The sequence below is a fragment of the Heteronotia binoei genome, chromosome 9 (assembly GCF_032191835.1).
Source record: "Heteronotia binoei isolate CCM8104 ecotype False Entrance Well chromosome 9, APGP_CSIRO_Hbin_v1, whole genome shotgun sequence".
Classification (NCBI taxonomy): Eukaryota; Metazoa; Chordata; class Lepidosauria; order Squamata; family Gekkonidae; genus Heteronotia; species Heteronotia binoei.
In genome coordinates this window covers 34898394-34919897 of record NC_083231.1, presented here as the reverse complement: position 1 = coordinate 34919897, position 21504 = coordinate 34898394, and the positions used below count along the sequence as shown (strand labels likewise).

The 21504-nt window shown below is 40.9% G+C and overlaps 1 protein-coding gene across 7 annotated transcripts in view; it reads right to left on the bottom strand.

Annotated features, from left to right (window-relative positions):
* FAT1 (FAT atypical cadherin 1) overlaps positions 1 to 21504 on the bottom strand; it is a 157500-nt gene that overhangs the window by 99108 nt on the left and 36888 nt on the right. For all 7 annotated transcript variants that reach the window (XR_009555787.1, XM_060246423.1, XM_060246424.1 and 4 more), the window contains exon 2: positions 300 to 614. Coding sequence is in view for 6 of the 7 variants with exons in the window: in XM_060246423.1 (XP_060102406.1) it covers positions 300 to 614 (315 nt within the window). In the remaining variant the exon portion in view is untranslated. The remainder of the gene's footprint in view (positions 1 to 299; positions 615 to 21504) is intronic.

The window sequence follows — 21504 nt, the reverse complement described above, 5'->3', positions numbered from 1 at the left end:
CTAGCCAAAGCTTAATCTCCCAATCTGCCACAAGATTTTTTATGTGAGGAGCATTTAAACATGGTATTCCATATACATTCTGAAGTAGTACAGTTCAGCCCAAGACAGCTGTACCACACAGTTCAGCTCAATACATAGACCATCCCTGATGACACCCACAGATTGCTTGTGTACGCGCAAAGCAGAATGCAGAATATCAGCTTCTTCACCCTTCTGTTGTCTTTTCATTTCTGTTTAGAAATTGGAGAACCAATTCATGAGTGCAAAAGTCATAGCAGAAGTATCTGGAATTTACTCACCTGTTTTCGGATTCATGAAAAAGAATCCCTGTGGGTTTCCACTAGTAATCTTGTAGGTCAGCTTGTCATTAGACCTAGAGTCTGCATCCACTGCCTCTATGTGAATGACTGACACATCCTTGGGTGAATTTTCCATGACTTCAGGGTAATAAACAGGCCGAGTTGTCTGTGGAGCATTGTCATTAACATCTCCGACTTCTATGTAGATTTCAATGAAGGAAGAAAGAGGCACCACACCACGGTCTGTTGCATACACAGTGAGCCAGTAATGGGAAGTTGTTTCGCGATCAAGCAAATCAACGGTTTCTATAATACCTAGAAAAGAGACAAAAAGACAATTCAAGCATTAGATCTATAGTACTAAAGCTTTTAAACACACATTATTTGAGCTCAAAGTCTACTGAATATGAAGCACTCTCCATTTCTACGCTGCACAAAAATCAATAACAGGCATTTAATAATCACAGACCGCAAGCACAATTAGAGAAGTCCTCAAAAGCATCCATAAATATGAACAGGACAGAGAGGCCTCCTGCTAAGGATTTCTCCAAACTAGCTATATTGGCTTGGCCAGTAGATGCAACAGACTGATGAGATGGGAGAATGGACTGTACCACTTCTGTCTGCAGGTGGAAAATTTATTTATTATTTATTTATTTTAGTATATTTCTATTCCGCCCATTCCCCATAGGGCTCAGGGCAGAGTATAACATATGATAAAACAATACAATACAATAAAAACATTTTAAAAATGGACAACTTAATAGCACTCAGAGAAGTTTACCGTATCATCACATATTGCCCAGTCTGCAGTCATCACAATTCTGAATGTTCCCCTACAGTAAAATTTGTCTGCAATCAGCACATCGGGTGAAAAGCTAGACAAAACTCTCATAGTTACTTGTCTACCAGGGAGGTTTTTAAAAATAAATAAAATAAAGAACATTCAAAACTGTGAACACCTCTACCCAACTATAGTATGAACTGATAAAATCCATTCTATCTCTTCATTCCTACTTTTCTTTCCTGCCGGCATGGACTAGGACATTCAGGAGAGAGGAGCGGTAACTGCCTCAAAATATCTAAATATACAACATACCATTTTTTTTACATTATTCAGTATCTCTAAATTAAAATTATTTAAAGAAATACTTTCCTCCTAACACCACCATCAGAAAGTATATGTAATTATTCTCAGTCTTATAAAACGTAAACAACTTGCTCAATTCACAATACTTACACTGTGCTAATCCATCACTGATACTAGTGTCTCCACCTTACATCATCTCAGACCATGTATTTTAGTCTCATGCATACCATAAACTTCATGCAAGGTTCCCTGACCCCTTTTTCATCCTATTCACTCCCCAGGCACAAAAAAAAGCTAGGGCCAGTTTGATGTAGTGGTTAAGTGCGTGTACTCTTTTCTGGGAGAACCAGGTTTGATTCCCCACTCCTTCACTTGCACCTGCTGGAATGGCCTTGGGTCAGTCATAGCTCTCGTAGGAGTTGTCCTTGAAAGGACAGATGCTGCAAGAGCTCTCTCAGTCCCACCCACCTCACAAGGTGTCTGTTGGGGGGGGGGGGAAGTAAAAGGAGATTGTGACCACTCTGAGATTCTGAGATTCAGAGTATAGGGCAGAATATAAATCCAATATCTTCTTCTTCTACTTAGATTTAAGACTGAGGGAAAATATTACACAAGCATATAGTTAGTGGAGTAATATGCACAAACATCACATATTGCACAAACAGAACTGAATCCAATGCAGTGCTTCCACAGTACAAGGATTTCCGCCAATGAAATATGACCCCTTCCAATGGCAGCCTGAAATGACTCCTGAAATTCCTCCGGTAAAGACAAGAGAATCCAGAAAAATGACTGGGGATTTGAGGTTACCACAGGAGGGGGAACCATGAAAGCCATACTGTTGTCAGAAGTCTTTGTAACTTTGGAAATTTTGTCAGGTCAAATCTATATCAAACATCCAAGTCATGTTACATAATACAAACTAACTAGAAACCTTCACAGTCTTCAAGTGTTAAATAAGCATATCGATGGGGCCATTTGCAAAATACTACATTGATGTATATATTAGCAGGCAATATATAAAAGATTATTATGGATGCCACTTGGGCCTGGTTTCCATGATATTCAGTAAACACAAACACTGGCTAATTTTATATTTTGTTCAATCTTATCACATTCTTATAATTTTATATTCTAATAGCCACCCATGGCCCCTTTGGCAGATAGCTAAATACATGGACTGGCACCATGTGTAGACTGAAGAAATTTTTCTGCACACTTGGGAAGCTCCTCAAGTGTGCAGAAAACCCTAAAGGGATTTAAATCCCCCCCTCCCAAATAAATCACAATCTGCACAAGTGGGATGGCAGTTGCACAGTCCAGAGCTCTATGTTGGGCTGCACAGCCCAGGAGCTGCACTGGTCATGCTGCTTTTGCCAAAGCCTGGGAGCCATGCTGCTGTATGCCTGGCAGTGCCAAATCCAGCAGTGGCTGCCAGAGAGCCCAGGATGTATTGGGTCTGGTGGCAGCAGCCCTGCAGCCTGGGACTCCATACAGGGCTGGCCACTGTGCAGGCCAAGGAGAGTCTGGGGATTATATCAGGTCAACAGGGGGCTGCTGTACAACCCAGGGATCACACTGAGCTCGGTAAGAGTACGTGGTGGGAGATGGGATTCCCCCTCCTGAGAGTCTTGCAGGCCCCCACTTGTAAATTCCAATAGCAAAATGTGGTCCCATCTCAGGATACTTAAATCCAGAGATCAGAGCAATGAAAGGACCAGACAGAACTTTTGACGAACTTGAAAACTGCCTAAGTTTGCATAAAAATCTGAAATTATATATACATTAAAAATGGTTAAAAATATCCAAAACAATACAAGGAGTGCCTGTGACTTTAACAAGCAGATGCCCTCCATGGTTATTGCTAAGCAATCACAACAGTTTGGCCAACATGCCAGGCTTTGTTACTGTTTGGTTTCCAGAGCTGTTTTTTGCCTTTGAGGGAAGACTCATTAGAGCCAGGCCAGGCAGCAACCACCAGACAACTTAATACCACCCAAAATGCATGATTCACTCACTCAGGCCTGGCTGCTTGCTGCTATTTAACAGCAGCCACCCCAGAAAAGCCAGGAAGGTGTAGTGGTTAGAGTTTCAGACTGGGACCTCAAATCCGCATTCTGCAGTAGAAACTCACTGGGTGACCTTAGGCCAGTTACACATTCACACCTTAACCAACCTCACAGGGGTGTTATTGTGAGGATACAGTGGAGGAGAGGAGAATGATACAAGCTGCACAGTCCCCAATTGTGGAACAAGGCAGCTAAATAAATAAGAAGCAGTGGGCAGTTCAAAGGTGGATTGCTGGTTGGGTGTGAAGGAGATAAGGAAGCAGGGAAAGGTGAGGACATGGAAGTGCTATGATAAATGAAAGAGGAAATTGTGTGGGGAAAGTATGCAGTTCAATGTGAGGCATCCCCCCCTCCAAGTCCTTGCAGGTTTTCTCCAGTGCAAACGGGCCCAGCTTGGGTGGCACCATACAACTGGGCTATAGTTTTCCTGGCAAGAGGAGAAAGGAAGTAAAGCAGAAGAAGGGGCAAATAAAGACAGGTTGGCCGGTACATGGAAAGGAGAGATGGAAGTAGGAAAAAGGGAGAGGCAATGGGCACTTTCAAGAAAGGGAAAGATGATGTAATGATGAAGGGGTACATGACATGTCCCCTGCAAGGTATATTAAACATTTTAATAGATTTTTAATGAACATTAAGTATATTATCCCTATTCTGCAGTCACTCTATTGGTTGCCAATTCCCAGGCTCAATTCAAGGTACTGGCTACCACATACAAAGCTCTTCATGATCTTGGATCATCATATCTGCAGGACTTTCTCAACTCCTGTGCTCTGCCATATCTGACCAGACCCTTCTGCAAGTGTCAGACTGAAAATAGGAAGTTGAACAACGGACTGTACCCTTGCATTCTCATCCCTTCCAATAAATCAGCTGACAATTTCAGATCATGCTCTAAATACAAAAGAATGGGGGACTTCTTAGACAAAGCTAATATCAGACCTAACATTAGTTCTGACCTGTTCTTATATGCAACTTTGTATGGAAAAAATGACAGAGGGACAGTTGTGTTAGAACATCACAGCAAAAATAACCAAGAGTCCTGTGGTACCACCAAGTGTTGTAATCAAAACCATGCTTACAAACTGCCAAAAGACCCCCATTTATGTCAGTTTCAAAAGCTACATTTTGAATTTCCCAACTACCACCAGATGTCACTGCAGAAGCTGGCTATTAAAAGCAAATAGCTCAGATAATATGAAAAGCAAGCAAGCACTAGATTTTGAAGTTCAAATTCATATCCTGTACACATTCTCATCCCACCACATCATTTGCCCCTCAAACAACAAACGGCTTATACGGTTCTGTTTTGTTGCCAAGAAATCTGCCAATGCCTGTAAAATGTAGCAAAGCCGGGTTATTAAATTTAAAATAAATTGCAAGTTTATGTTTTCGAACCTCTTCAACTTAATGGCAGCACATTATTCAGCGGCAGTTTTCTTCATACCCACATTGCAATCACACACCATTACTGTACCACTGATATAACTTTATGCTACTTGGTTTTATTCTTGCTTTTAGTGCTAAGTGTACAAACTCTGCAGTAATCACAAATATGCCCTTAAAGAACAAGAGTTTTCCAGACTGCCTTCAGCGAGCGTTTGATTTACAGTGGTACCATGCCAAACACAAGCCAGCAGGGTCGACAGGAAACAGAACACACTCTGGGGGCAAAGCAGCAGCTGGGATGGCACAGCAATATTTCTTGGCTCTTGTTTATCATGGGGGACAATGGTCGATGGTGCAACTTCGGTTGCATGCACAGCATGCCACCCCTTATTTAAAGCAGGCTGGAAGGCCAATCATGGAGGAGAATGTCTGGATTCCAATCTAAGCAGCGTCACTACCAAAGAAAGGTGAAGAAACAACCCCCTTTCCTCTAATCTGGAGGTCTTGGATGCCCCCACTTTCACCCCAGAGGGCACATGAGGAACTGGACTCCACCAATGACCAATATTCCCTCTAAACTGCAGTCTTGTGAGCAAAAATTCTACTTGGTGAGCTACTGGTTGTGAGCTACTGGCATCAAAGTTGTGAGCTACTGCATAAATTATTGTACTCTGGGATCATCCTTCCTGAGCTAAGACAAAAATCACACATTGTGAGCTGGAGGCTAAAAATCTGTGAGCTAGCTCACGCTAACTCAGCTTAGACGGAACACTGCCAAGGACCTAACTATACTCACCAGGTTGTGTCTGAAAAAGTTGTGTCTTAATTGCTTTGTGAAATCATGAGTCCATGAGTGGTTGATTTATGTACTGGGCAGAGCCTATAACAGCACTAAAACCACAGTTCTTTCCCCCGTTCCCCTTGATACTTTCAGGAACCAAATTGACTGAAAGTTCTGCTTATGAATGTTTTAAAAATAAATACATCATTTGTAATCCAATATTCATAGGGCTCACTGGAGTCTTGCACAGGACATGAAACTGACTGGTCTCCAAGTATTCTGGAAAAGCCTCTGACCAGTTTCTCTTTCACACACACAAGCAGCAGCCTTAAGACTTTGTCTTGCCTTGATCTCTCATAGGCATGTGGGACCTCCTCTTCCAGTGTGATATCCCATGCAGAAGAATGCCAATGAGTGGGAAAGAGAAAGATTTATGTGATGAGCCCAGTTGCAGTATTTACACACACACACATGCACTTATTCAAGACCCTAACAGCCAGATGGAATGGCATGGCAGAGAAGCAGCTCTCATTAAGCTGTGAGAGTGAGTGAGCGAGAAAGAAAGGGGGTGCTTATTCAACTAAGTGATGAAACCCATTAGGGGCTTTTTGTACACTTTCCCTTAAAAACATGTCAGTTTCAGACTCTGTGCAAATCTCTTCTTTGCAGGCTAATCCTTCCCTACAACAAGATTACATCCCTGCATTGTTAGGTATGGGCTGGATATTGCAGTATTGCCTCTGTGAACCAGAATGTGCAGGATTACCAGGCAAAAGAGAAAATGGGAGTAAGAATACACCTTGGACTCATGAACAGAATCAGCCCTGCAGACTCGGGCACAAACAGAGTGTGCTTATCCACTAGACTAAAGGGGCAACCCTAAACCGGTCTATTCAGAAGCAAGGCAGATTGAGGGCTTAGCCTCAGGAAAGTGGTTTTAAGATAACAGCATAAGTCTGAGCCCAACTGAATAAACATGTTTTGGACTGTACTTTAAGGAAGAAACTAACATGCAACCATGTTAGCATGTGCTGAAATGCTCATCTACATTCCATTGTTCTCCAAGCCTTTAGACAGCCTACTGTTTGAAATGCTTTGAAAAGGCACATTCCTTGTCAGTGAGGTCTATGGTGCTTTAGCAGGCGCAGGTTTATTTCTACCCTCTTACCCTGTTATTGGGTTCTGAAGTTGATATAGCAAGGCTGTAATTAGCAACCTAAATGAAGCAAGTGTGCAGGCAGGGTATAGAATGGGACAGCGTGTATGATTAAAGAGTGATTTATTATTTTATTTTATTTTGCACTGAAAAAGCTACAATATTGGGGGAGCTGCAGATACACAGATTTCAATTGATGTGATCCTTTCATTAAGCCAAAAAAACCTTAAGGCATTGCATGTGCCTGACTAACCCCAAAACAAAATCATCTGTTGGTATTGATGCAATGATATAACCACAGAGATGGGTACACACAGATCAACACATCCTAATGTGGGCATGAAGCTTTACCCCAAGGGTTTATTTATTTTATTTCAAACATTTGTTAGCTACCTTTCTCCCTTGCAGAAGTCAAGACAGTTTATAGTAAAAAAATGAAAAACAACAAAACCTATAAAAGCCACAGATTAAAACTCCAGCCAGGACTGCCAATAACAAAAGCTAAATCAATCAAAAGACAGCCCTAAATAAAACTGTCTTCAAATGCCTCCTGAAGGTTGATGAAGATCAGCAACTCCTCCCTGGGGAGCCTGTTCCGTAGTTGTGGGGTTCTCACAGAAAAGGCCCTTTCTCATGTACCACAAAACAAGTGTCTTTAATTAGTGGAACAGCTAGGAGGCATCTCCCTGCAATCTTTATTCCCAGGCAGGAACATGTGGAAGATGGTCCTTCAGATACCCCAGTTTCGAGTTGAAGGGAAACCCACTGTTCACAATAGGGCTGCCAGCTCTGGATGGGGAAAAACCTAGAGATTCTGGGGTTGAAGCCTGAGAAGGGTGGAGTTTGGGGAAGGGGGGATCTCAGCAGGGCACCTTTCAACTCAGTTATTTTCTCCAGAAGAACTCTCTCTCCTGCCTGTCAAGTTCCCAACAGTTCAATGATCAACGACAGTCCATTGCAATAATAGCTGTTTACTGATACATGAGAGGTTAGAGCAAGATGGTTCTTGCGAAAACTGGCTTTGGCGGGCAAATGCCCTGTACTTATACCTTATGTTAAAACCATTACATATTCAAACCCAAGACATGAAGCAAGCTGTCCCTCCCTCCAAAGTTCAGTTCCCTAGCCCCTTGCAGGTGCACACATAATCAAGCAGAGACAGCTCATGACTTTGACTGTCTCTGAGATCAGGCTGAAAAGATGCTTCACTTGTTACCCAGAGATAGGAGAGCTGGCTGAGCGAGAAATGAAAGTAACATCTTGGCCACATAGCTAAATGGCAAGAGGACTCTTGATACCACCTGGAAATCAACTGTAACAGCAGACCTCCAGGCCCCACCTGGAGATTGGCAGCCCTAATTCATAAGTTCTGCTCCTCCCCCCCCCCCCCCAACATTTACCTGCTCATGGAAAACGGGTTGGTTGTCTGACTTGTGCCCTACAAGCAGTTAGAAAAAACAATTTTAAATGCTTGAGCACAGTCCATATTTTGAGGGTTTGAAGTGGTGAGCAAAAATCACATACTCTACTCAAGGGGAAAAGGATGATGCAAGTGAGGAAGCAAGAAGCTGCTATGCGTAGGCTGTCCCTATGAGTTTGGCTACTTATCAGGTCATGTCCATACAGATTCTCAGTGCTTGTTATCTCAAATCTGACGTTAGTGTTAAAATGGCCCTGCCTTTCCTTGACTTGCAGGCGGACACTGAGTGTAATTAAAATATCCTCCTGTTACATTTTACAGATTCCTCCATCCCTGAAGTTTAAAAAGAGATGCTGGAATCTATAAAATGTTTTTTTAAAACAAACAAAAACCTTTGTCAGGATCCTGCAACCCTTTTATGAGTGACACAGCCCAATTACTTATCATTTATTTGCATCACCGTTTCAGATTACCAAAAAGGTCTGATTAAAAATAAACACAAAATCAATAGCTGGCCTGGCCCTTCCAGCTATTCCATAACATTTATCTGAATTTTCACTTCCCGCCCCCCCCCCCCCAAGGAAGCCTCCAAGCTGTGTGTGTGTAAATGCAAAGGGAAGAATAAAGGTGGTATTCTACCCAGTGCTAACTATCAAATTAATCCTGCACACAATTTTAGTGCTGTGATCAAACTGTACAAATGCACTTGCAAAACACTAGGTTATTTTTTTTAATTGCAATATTACTTAATGCAATTAATTAACTTTAAACATATCGTGCAATGTGTGTTTATATTCTGGCTGTTCTTTGGTAGTCCCTGATCCTTAGGCCTTGTAACAAAATTTCTGGCATTGGGCCTACCTCCAGCTGAAAAACACCTCATTCATCATCTTGTCTCTTTCTCCTGCCCCTCCCAAAGAAGGAAAGCACGTTCTTGGGGCTGGAGAGTAGAAGTCATAAATCAGCTGTTAGGAATGTATTTAATTTTACTTTGAAATCATTCAGATCAAGGCCCGTTCAATTATAAGCCTCAGAGGGGGAATATCTGCTATAAAACACACACACACACACACACACAGTATTCATTTCATACAAGCCCCTCCTGCTTATATTTTGAGAATTTAGAAATAAAGTCTGAGGGGCTTGTTTTAAGGCAAGGCCTAATACCGTAAGGAACATACAAATTTAGTGAATCAAGGATTGTACATGACGCTAGAAGAAGCTGCTGTAAATACAGATGGGAAGGGGCTCTGTTTGATTGCTCAAGGAACTGAAGAAGTGAAAGGACATCTGACAAGCTTAATCACAGTACAACAAGATGATATGCTGTCCCTGGGGCCCGGTTCTCAATGCAACATGGGGAAAAGAGGAGATTCTGTCTTCCCAGAGACATTTTTTAAAAGCCAGAAATGGTGCTGGGGGTATATTTGCTGACACACAACCAAATACTCTTTCTAAGCTGTGAAGTCTCGTGAACAAAAATCCTACTTCGTGAGCTACTGCCGTTAAAGTTGTGAGCTGCTGCATACATTCATTTGCTCTGGGGTCATTTTTCCTGAGCTAAGACAAAAATGTGTGAGCCAGAGGCAAAAAACCCTGTGAGCTAGCTCACAATAACTCAGCTTAGAGGAAACACTGCACACAACCTCTCTGCACTTTTTTCCCCCAGCACAAAAAATGGAGGCACATCCCCAGGGTGAACCTGAGGGCAGCATCAGATTTAGTTGTGCCCTATACTACCAAGTCAGTAGATGATCAAATAGCAGAGATAAAAACTGAGTTCTCCTGGAACAGATTTCCAGGCTACAGTTCTAGAGAAAAGGACAGCTTTGGACAGTGAACGTTATGGTATCATGTCCCTGAGAGCTCCCTCCCCTCCCTAAATTATGCCCCCCCAGCACTGCTCCCAGATCTCCAGGACTTTCCCAAACTGGAGTTGACAGCCTGATCAAGGGGTCCCAAAACATCCAGGGCTATGATAAATGGGCCTTGGCACCTATTTTAGAATTGTTTTGATAACTCTGTGCCAATGTGGTATAACGGTTAAGATGCCAGATGGAAATTATTACTCAGGTCCTTAATTAGTTACAAAACTCATTGGATGACTTTAGGCCAGTCAGCTTCACCAGCCTCACAAGGCTGACATGACAACAGAATAGACATGGAGAGAAGAACCGGTTGGATACAATCAACATTTAAACTATCAAGTTCAATTCCTCTACTTACTACAGCCCCAATCCCATGTGTCTTTTGTTCATGCAGGCCCTATAACTCCCAACACAGTCGGGGTGGGGTGGGGGTTGCCATTCAATGGAGATTTTAGTTAATTGGGATCTCCTCTTTCCTTTTTCACCAGCTTAAAAACTGACTAAATCCAACTCCATGTATGCCATTCTGGTTTCCACAGAAAGAGGGTGGGATGAAAATGCAATAAACAAATACATAAATTAAAATCTAATCATCAGAAACCTCCTCACAACTGAGGTAAATAAATGAACAATTATAACCACCCTTTTTTTGAATCCAGGCTTTCTTAACATAAGCAACTCTGCTGTCTAATCCTGCTCCTCCTCTCAATTTGTGGCCTACATACATACTCATCCAACTTCCTCTTTTAACTAGGCTAAACAAGTCAATTTCCTTGAAGCTCCCCTCATAAGGCAGATGCTGTTCCTCTGATCAGGCTCTTTGCACTTGTTCCAGCTTGACTGAACTTGTTAATGATTACCACGAGGAAGGCTGAGCTGACTAAGCCTCACAGCACAAAATGAATCACTCACCCATTCTTTCATGGTGGAAAAAAAAATCACAGAATGTTAAGCAAACATTTTCTCTTATGCGTGTTGCTGTTTATAAATCTGATTTGGAGGCAGACAAGTCATTATTTGAATAAAGCTAAGGAATGTTATCTCGCTGTAACAAATTCTAACATCCCTAGAATTCTGATATGCCCTCATTTAAAAGAAAATAAGCAATAAATACAAACCAAAGCCATAAACACACCATACTAGATAACATGGTGGTGGAGGGGGGACAACCTGCAGCTAATGAAACTGAATGATGCTTTCCATTAATGAAGTGTGTAAAAAAACCCACTTTTGATTGAACATATGAGCACCGCTAAAAAGAAAGAGAGGCCTAAGAAAAGATAAAGAAACTCCTCATCGCCAGCACGCCTGTTTTTATATAATCAAAATCAATTAACCAATCTTGGGTTTCCTATCAGGTTAGGAGGTCAAGACTTTTGAAACAGGAAGAGAAGATTATGGTATAAAATACATTAGTACTTGCTATATTGTTTCTGTAAATGTATAAGAGAAGTATACATATTCAAAAAAGAAAAATGTGATTCTGAAGGTTATTCAAGGCACAGTTGTCTGCATGCTCTCTGAAAGATGACAATCAAGATATTTAGTGTGGAATGACTGGTATTTTTCCTCGTCCTTTTCAAGATAAGATAGGCTTAAAAAGTACAAGACAGGCTTTGCCATTACATTGACAGATGTATGTTGGGTTATGAAGCTGCTTAATACTGAATTAGATTTTTGGTCCATCAAGGTCAGTATTGTCTACTCAGTCTGGCAGCAGCTCACTAGCATCTCAGATCCTTCACATCACCTTCTATTTGATTCTTTTAACTGCAGAGGCTGATGATTGAACCTGCCAGATTGAACCTTCCTTCATACCAAGAAGATGCTCTAAAACTGAGGCACAACCTCTGCCCTCCTCCTTTTCAGGAGCAAGGCTCTAGCTGCATATGATTAAACACAACCCAAGATGCTTCTTCCCTCAGGTCCGAACCAGACATTTAACAAAATTCTAACCCAATATAAAGACATAGATCAGGAAAGGGGTCATTTGCAAGGGAAAATTTACAAATGGGTACAAGCCACCAGGGGGTCTCATGGGACACAGCTCTCTGACTTATTTGCAAGGCCCCTGACTTTTCAGCCCTACCTGGCCTGACAACTTGCCCCCTGACTGCCTGCAATTCCAATCACGCACAGGAAGGGTGGCAGAAGCAGTTGCTGGCCTCTCACATCATTTAAAGACCCCAATGATCAGCTGATTGGCAGGCCCTTTAAATTACACCAGAGGCCAAAGGAGGCTGCAACAGCAGCACTGCCAAGGGCCAGAAGCCAGCGAAGAAGTACTGCTACACGCAGACCAGCCTGGGAAGTGGTCAGAGTGGCAGTGGGAATGAACTGGAATTGTGCCGGAGGCTGCCGCAGCTGCCCCCCAGCACACAATTTGAGTAACGGGGGAGAGGGAGGGAGGAAGAAGCAATGGCGGGGGGACAAGGCTGGCCTCCAGTGCGCAATTTGAGTAGCAAGGGAAAGGGAGGAGGAGGAGGCGGTGACAAGACTGGCCTCCAAAACACGATTTGAGTGGGGAGAAGGGAGGGAGGAGGCGGCAGTGGTGGTAGTGACAAGACTGGCCTCCAATGTGCGATTTGAGTGACGGGGGAAGGAAGGGAGGAGGTGGCAGCAAAGGACGCTGTGGAGGGCGCTGGCAGCATGATTGTGGGATGGAAGACTAAGGGGGTGGGGCCACTGAGTACCCCCTGAAAAAATTTGTGGCCCCCTGACTTCCCAAATCCTGGCTACAGGGCTGCTTGCAAGCCACCCCGAAGACTGTTCTTAAAAAGATTTTCTGCCCGGCTGGGCTCTGACGTGGGAAGAAAATCTGGCTGGGAGAAAAACAATCTTAAAACTCTTTGCAGTAGAGATTTGGAGGATAAGGGAGGGGTTAAATACCACCACTCCTGCTTGGCAGCTGGTAATCTGCTATATATGTCCCCTTCTTCACCCACATAGCTAGTATCTCAGCAAATGTGGATGAAACCCCACACTGGAGTATGATTGGATTCCATTATTTTTGGCATGCGCTGTATTCAAAACTGTGTATTTGTTGTTATGATTTGAAGACTATATTTATCTCTTTTGAAACACAGCTGAATTTTTTCATGCCAAAAGGAAGGGAGTAAAAGCTCTAATTCCAAAGCATATTTTCCAGCTATCAAAATCAAGTGTGTGGGGGGGGATGACTCCCATGTATTTAAACTTTGTCTGTAGTAAGAGATACTACCCCACAGCAGTTAACAAAATGTTCCATAAAAAATGTTCTACAACTCCACAACTTGAAAAGGAGCATAAGCAGCAATGGAGGTAGGCCTTTATGAAATACAGCAACATCGTAGAAAAAGATTAATTAGCTCAAAGAACAACGGTATATAAGACAAACTATGCCTGCTTTTAAAAAATAGCAAATCTATACTGACAAAAAAAATAAATAAATTGCCTCAGAGATGGGGAGGCCTTCTTTCCCTTTACATAAATTCAGTATAAAAAGCCAAAGTAATTACTGAAACAAAAAAACCCCTAGGTTTATTAATTTACTGAAGGCTGACGCAGCTTTTTGTATGCCAAATCTATCCCATTAACAAACTGTAATACTCCCAATTCCCATGGATAATCCTCCTTAAGTGTGCTTATCCATGAGAACGCTCATTAATAATATTAATGACTCTGTAATGGAAATCAAAACCTGCAATCATTTTTCAGCAATGCATGGAAATGCAGTTTAACAGACCATATCCTGGGAGTGACATCTGAAACAAAAGAAAAATTTCTGGTCCAGAACATCTTGCTCAAAATTAGATTATAATTTTAATTAATAAGAATTCTAACAAGGTAGGCAAATAAAACAAAGCTCAGTAACTTTTTGAGTGTTCCCTCTAAGCTGTGGAATCTTGTGAACAAAAATTCTACTTTGTGGGCTACTGGCACTAAAGTTGTGAATGAGCGATTTGGCTACTGCATAAATTAGTTTGCTCTAGGGCCATCCTTCCTGAGCTAAGACAAAAACTGTGAGAGCTGGAGACTAAAAACTGTGAGCTCGCTCACACTAACTCAGCTTAGAGGGAACACTAGCTGTCAGTGCTGTTTGATTTATGTTGAGCAATGGGTAAATACATATTTTATCCAAACATATATTTGTATTTATTTATAAATACATGCCCAGCTATTCCTTTATTCAGGGTGGCTTACAACCAGTCATAAAAGGCATTTAAGAACCAGTGTGGTGAATTAATCAGAGTGTCAGACTAGGATCTGAAAGATGTGGGTTAGAATCCCCTCTCTGCCATTGAAGCTTGCTGGATGAGCCTGGGCCAGTGACACACTCTCAGTCTAACCTACCTCACAGGGTTGTTGTGAGGAAAAAATTGAGGAGACGAGAATGATGTAAGCCATTTTGGTTCCCCACTGGGGAGAGAGGTGGTGGTATACATGAAATAAATAAATTAATAAATAAATTAAATAATAACATCAAATAGGATAGTAACTCTGATGAGTCATATATCTTCAGATGTATTAAATTGAGACTGTGGGAATCGGAGGAAACAAAATTACGGCCAACTGATCCTTATATTTGCTCTCCAGCTTCCTTAGGTCTCTATGCTTTCTGTGGCAAAATGCCCAATTATCCATCAGACTTAACCATTCCAAGTCATCGCAGGGCATTTATGTTGGCTAGACTAAATGAGTTTCCCTCCAAAGTTTTACAAGGGAGATAGCAGACAGACTTTGTTCCTGTGGAGCGAATACTCCTGGCTCAATCCAGCATATATTGCTTGATTGTTCTTTTTTACCACAATCTCCATAAAGATTTATTTGGCAAGCTTTCTTTTCCCCCAGATTTGTCTATTCTGCCACCCTGTTATTATTTATTGAGTGATACTGAGGGGGTGGTTAGTGAGGCTGTGGCAAAATTTCTGGCTGACATCCTTAAATTTAATTCTGACCATGTTTGAATGCATCTGTAAGCTCGGTTTCATTTTGATTTTATCTCCAATGTTTAAATTTTTATATTCTGTGTATTTTTATTTGAATCTATTATGCTATTAAAGGTTTGGTATGGTATGGTATGGTACAGACTTAAAGTCTATCACACTGGAAAAATTATTTTAGTATTTTTTAATCAGCGCTAGTTCACAAAATGAAGGGAAACAAATAATTATCTTAGAAGTTTGGATGGTTCTTTGTTGTTGTTTTGGTCAATGTTGGCTCACAAAATGAAGAAAGATTAGTGTGTAATCTTCAAGGCATTTAAGCTAGCCAACTCACAAGAGGTGTAAGTCATCTGATCAATGTTCAAATGCATGGTTCACCCAGCCTCTTAGTTGTAGGCCTACTTACTTTTGGCACCAAGAAACATCCAAACCAACAAAGAGGGCATCACAATGTGGCACAGACAGGGACAAGTCTATTTCTGCATAAGCCTCATCCATACCATGACACAGTGGTGTCTGGCTGTAATTACAAGGCTTACTGTCAAAGGGAAACTGAATAACAACTAAGAACTGCTGGCTGCAACAGTGTTAGGAAGGAGATGAAGAGCTGGATAAAATAAGTAAATATTCTTTAAGGTAGGTTTATTTTAGGAGAGCTGAAAGTATCCATTTATTGTTATTTTTGATAGCACTTCAGCTCTGCAAAAAGTTATGAGATACACAGCACTCTCTTCTTCTCATGCATGGAGCTTGACTGAGACATTTTAAGAAATTTTTGATTCCTCATCACTGACTGACATAACATTTTAGACCTACCAACACCGTGGGCCTCAGTTAAAATGATTTACTAAACCATAGGATTAGAAATGGGCCCTGAGCCCTTTACATACTAATTGCTTGAGGAATAGTTTTCTGCAATATGCGAACAGGGAAACTGTAGCTGTGGGGCTAATCTCCAAATCATAATTAACCCCTTTCCAAAGTATAGTCTCAAACCAGTTTGGCAGTTACCACTGTTCACAGTTTAAACATTTTGCCAAACTGTAGTTGAAGGAAACCATGAAATAGAAATGAGAATGAGCATGCCAGAGCAGGAGGGAATGCAAAAGCCCCAAGATATCTGCAACAGGCCCAAACTGACTTTTTTTTTTTAGTGCATGTGTCTAAAAACATTTCTTTCTTTTGAATCAGGATCTTAATTTCATTAGAGGCTTTCTGCCTTTAGGATTTAAAAAGCAATTAATATTTTAAGAACAGAGAGAAATGGAAGATCTGCCTTAGGCTCCCATAGGTTCTAGATGCAAAGTATGAATTGTAACCGCAAGCTGCAGTACAGACTCAGAAACAAAGTAGAAGCATTTAATTATTATTTTAAAGAGAGAGTGTTAGGACGGTGTGGCAGCAGCACGGAATGCAAACTATGAGCTGAAAATGCTAGTTCAGATGTCATCCCAAGACAAGACCTTGATTTACACAATCTTTCAGCTTCCAACTAAACCCTAGGAGTTCTAGTTTACAAGGCTACTCTAACTATTATACTCCCTCTAAGCTGTGGAATCTTGTGAGCAAAAATTCTACTTTGTGAGCTTCTGCATAAATTAGCTTGCTCTGGGGCCATTTTTTCTGAGCGAAAACTGCAGCTGGAGGCCAAAAAACAAAAACTCATTTTAGAGGGGATGCTGATAGTGACCATTTATACAATCTGTATAACAAGAGAAGTGACCATTTATACAATCATTTATACATCGGTTACCATTTATACAAACGAGAGGTGACCATTTATACAATCTGTTTCTACAGAAAAGGCTATGTAATGTATTATTCAGCAAACTGGAATTTGATCAAATCAAGACCTTTTCAACTGGCTTTGTGTGTGGCAGGACAAAGAAAGTGGGAGGAGAAAGAGAGAGCCAGTGCAACACAGTAGTTATAATGTTGGATTATTATCTGGGAGACCCAGGTTCAAACCCCCACCCTGCCATGGAAGCTGCCGAATTACCTTGGCCTGTATGTATTACCTAACCCAACTCACAGGGTGATTATGAGGATAAAACGAGAGGTGTAAAGAACCATGTTAGCTGCTCTGAGTTCCCGTCACAGAGAAAGGTAGGTATAAACAAAGGAAGTAAATAAATTAAATAATCAGCGTGGCAACAAAAGATGTTTATGTACTACCACAGCTTAAACCACATCTTCTTGTGACATCTGAAGGAAGCCAGAGTAGTAGTGTTCTATCTTGAACTACAGAGATCTGGCAGCTTGGCTTCAAATCCTGTGTCCTTCCAGAAGTTCACTGATGAACCCTGGCCTTTAATTCACAGTTTATGGTCCTTGTAGAGATAGCAGTATTCCCCACCCACATATGCTACCCTTAAATTGCTGGTGAAATATCACAGAATTATGATAAACTAATCAGAAGGCAACCTTGAAGTTTGTATTCTCTTCATATTCCAGTCAATATTAAGATTTTTTCATGAATCAAACAGCAAATACAAGCCCCATTGCAGCAGTAACAAAATCCCCATAATGCACAGTCACAATTTTTTTATCAGACGGAAATGAAGGCAGATGAGTTTTTTATTGGCAGCATGAATCATCTTTTTTACCATTCATGTCCAGGTCTGTTATCTTCTAGTCAAGGTTCCAAAAAGAAAACAAAAAACGACAAAACAACTGGCTTACCCAAGAAGTAACAAGTCACAAAAATACTTCTAAAAAGAACCTATGAAATGTTTTCAACCATCTGTGTAAGAAATGGAATGGGTTCCATTTCTGTGTGAGAAATGGAACCCATTCCTGACTACACTATCTCTTCTTTTTATATGCTATATTGTTATGAATATTTCCTGTAACTGGGTAAAGCAAATTAGTTACATATTTTATACATGTATTTTCATTTCCACTCCACTCTTATGCCCAACAGAGACCGAAAGTGGCTTATAGTGCTGCCCTTCTCTCCTCCATTTTCTCATAACCATGTAATAAAAATTATGCTGAAAGACTGTGGCTAGCCCAAAGTCACCCAGTAAACTTCCATGGCACAATAGGGATTTGAATATGGGTCTCTCAGATTTCAGTCTGTTATTCTGCTACTCCATATTCTCACTGAAGAACTTTAAAAAAAAAGTTTTGGCCTGCCGCTGGACAGAACTTTTATGCACACATTTTCAACCAGGGTTGGACTACAAACCACCTTCTGATGATGCTAAACTGAAGATACAGTTTTCTGTGTGCTTAATCTCCTTCTATGACTACTGTACTGATGCATCCTATAATTTAAACAATGCTACTTGACAAACAAGATTCTGCACTTAATTTGAAAGGAGTGGCAGAGCAGAAAAGCATCAGCGACATACAGTTGAACAAATACACATCTTCTTTAGGAAAACATAGAAATAGTGCATATCTGTAATCTGTAACTTCAAAAGTTTTAACTTTTGGTAAACACTGAAATATACTGAAATGTCTGAATAACTGCTTCCTAAACTGTGTGGTGTGGCACAGCAACATGCCATGAAAAATAACTAAATGATCAATGGTGGCTAGAAAAGGCTGTCCACCATGTCTCCGCAAGATTTACTGATTTATCCTTCTTCCTTTCCAGTCTAAAGATGATAAATTGTAATACATGCCAACAGATTGGATCATTTGAATTACTAATGCAGAGGTACAGGCCACATTAGCCACACTTTATAAAGGAAAATGTTTACTGAATCTCTGTATGCCTCCAATCAGGAGCCATGCCAAGATCAATGACTCATACAGGAGCATAACCAATGAGTTTCTATAAAGACAGGGTCGTTCTTATTCTTACACATTCTACAAGTAAAGCTTTTTCAAGTTAAGATGTGAAATATGCCTCTAAGTTCAATTCAGGGGGAAAAAGTTCTTTGGTTTTCAGAAGATTAGAAAATATTAGTCTACATTCATTGTAAGATCTGTTTGTGGCTGCTTGCTCAGCTCATGCATAGCTGCACCAAACATGCTGCTTTAGGAGTAGGCAGAGCCCAAAACCATTTCAACCTGCAGAATTTTCAAAGACAAAATTCCTCCCTTCTCTCAACCTGAAGCAGCCCACATTCCTCTCTGTCTAGCCTAGTGAAAGCACAACGAAATCCTCTGTCTGCAAGCTTTGCTAACAGCACCCAACCAGGACAGTAACAAAACAGAACATTGCTGGGCCCATCCATACAGAAGAAATCAAGCAAACAGATGGTTTTAGAAGATTCTTCCCAGTAGGAAAAAAGGGTTGCCCTCTAAGCCTTCAAGCCGGAAAGAAGGTCCTGTCATAAAGACAAGGAACCATTCAGCCTTAAAATGTTAGTTGAAAAAACACACCAAATGTCCATCCAGTAAATGCCTTGAAGCGATTCCTTGCTGAAGAAGGAATGGAATGAGACCTTTTAAAAATATATATATCTAAGCTCAAATGTCATCTTATATATATATAAAGAGAGCATCATGCCCAAAGCAGCACTGCAACAAAACTTTTTAAACAACCAACTAGCCATAATGAGAATATGATTTTCTCCCTAAAATGATTACATATTCACACATGCTCCCCTCTCCACAACCGGGTGGGAGAAACCAGGTGTGCTGTCTTTGTGGATGTGCTTTTGGATAGTACATCTTGGTCATCTTCTGGGCATGAAGCAAGTATCACTGGGGGTGTGGGGGGAGGTATTTGTGAATTTCCTTCATTGTGCAGGGGGCTGGCCTAGATGACACTGGAGGTACCTTCCAACTCTATGATTCTATGAAATACCAAGTTTTCTCCTCTTTGCTCAGGAAAAAGAATACCATTAGTATTCTATTTGCACATGATTAAAGTTGTAACCCAGGAAATTGGCTTACTCAGGAAACTCAGATTTATCTTATTTATTGACACTGATTTACTAACAGAGTCAAACCGCATTTCTATGGTAACAAAGTATGTGATTCTGATACAGTAGGAAAGAATTATCTGCAAGAACCCTAGAATTAACTGCCAATGGAGTTTCTAAGTTTAACAACATTCATTCTCTTCCTTCAAAAAGAAATCTTCCAGGCAGATGTGTGTTGAAAACGTAGAATGTGATATTATGCCCAGCTAGGTGCACTTAATCCCCACCCCACCCTGATTTGAGCTGTACAGAGTACAACACTAGGTAACTAAGCAAAAATAACATTATGGACTTCTGTGTTAATGATCCATGCTCAAATTAACCATTTATTCCTTTACAAGAATGTAATGCAATATATCGAAACTAGAGGGTTAGTTATCTTTTGGAAAATGTCATGCTGTTTATTCGCACAGAATCAGAAGTCAGAGACTTGTTAAAAAACACAAACAATTGTAGCTTTTAACAACATTATTAAAATACTTTAATAATATCCTTTTTAAAAATAAAAAGTGCTTGATTTTATTAAATGCACATCGACTGAATACAATCAACTTTTAAAAGATTGTGACATACAGTTTTAAACAGTCCTGGTCAGATCTGCTTTCCCCAATGGCTAAGCCATCCTACTATGATTGGATAGAATTAATGTTAAGAGGATTCTGCTAGTTGTTCCGATCGTCCTTGAGTATAAGTTCTACCTTCTGTGCAACAAACTTGTTACTCCATTCCAAAGAAGTCTAGAAATTCAGCACCAGCAACTTCAAACAGCTGACACAGATATGCAATACATTTTATCACCCTTTTGTCAACAGGCATGCATGCACAGCTACAATTGTGAAAGGAATACCCATGACTGCAAATGTTGCACTAAAGCTAAGTCCACATTATCTAAGATGACTGGGTTGCACTAAAGCTAAGTCTACATTATCTAAGATGACTGAGTTCTGTCAAAAATCTACACCAGCATTTCCACCAATAATTACTGATATAAATGAAGTTCCAATGGGGAAGTGAAAGTGTGAAATCCTCCAAGTCACGAATATTTGCCTCAGTGTTCCATGAGCCCTAGATTGTGAGTTACTCATCCAGTCTCTTGCAAGCTGATATGTCCATGTGTGTATAAAGACCGCCCCCCAAACACATATATATATATGTTCTCACAAAATGGTTGCAAAAAAAACAAAACACCCCCCACCCTAGTGTAAACTGGAGCAAGCAAGTAAGAGTTCATAGAATTCCCTATATGCTGAGTTTAAGCTCTGACCTGGATGGCCCAGGTTAACTTCATCTCATTAGATCTTAGAACCTAAGAAGGATCAGCACTGTTTAGTACTTGGATGGGAGACCACCAACGAAGTCCAGGGTCACTGTGCAAAGGCAGGCAATGGCAAACCACCCATTTGTCTCTTGCCTTGAAAGCCGTACATGGTCAGCGTAAGTCAGCTATGGGGATGGCACTTTTCACCAACAACTGAATTGAAATCTCTTTATGGTTGCAACCCTAAGAACACTTTTCTGGGTGAAAGCCCCATTCAGTAAAACAGGACTTAATGCTATGTAAACATACTTACAATTACAATGTTAGGTGTCCTTAAGCCACAGCATGGTCAATTTAAGAATACAGCTA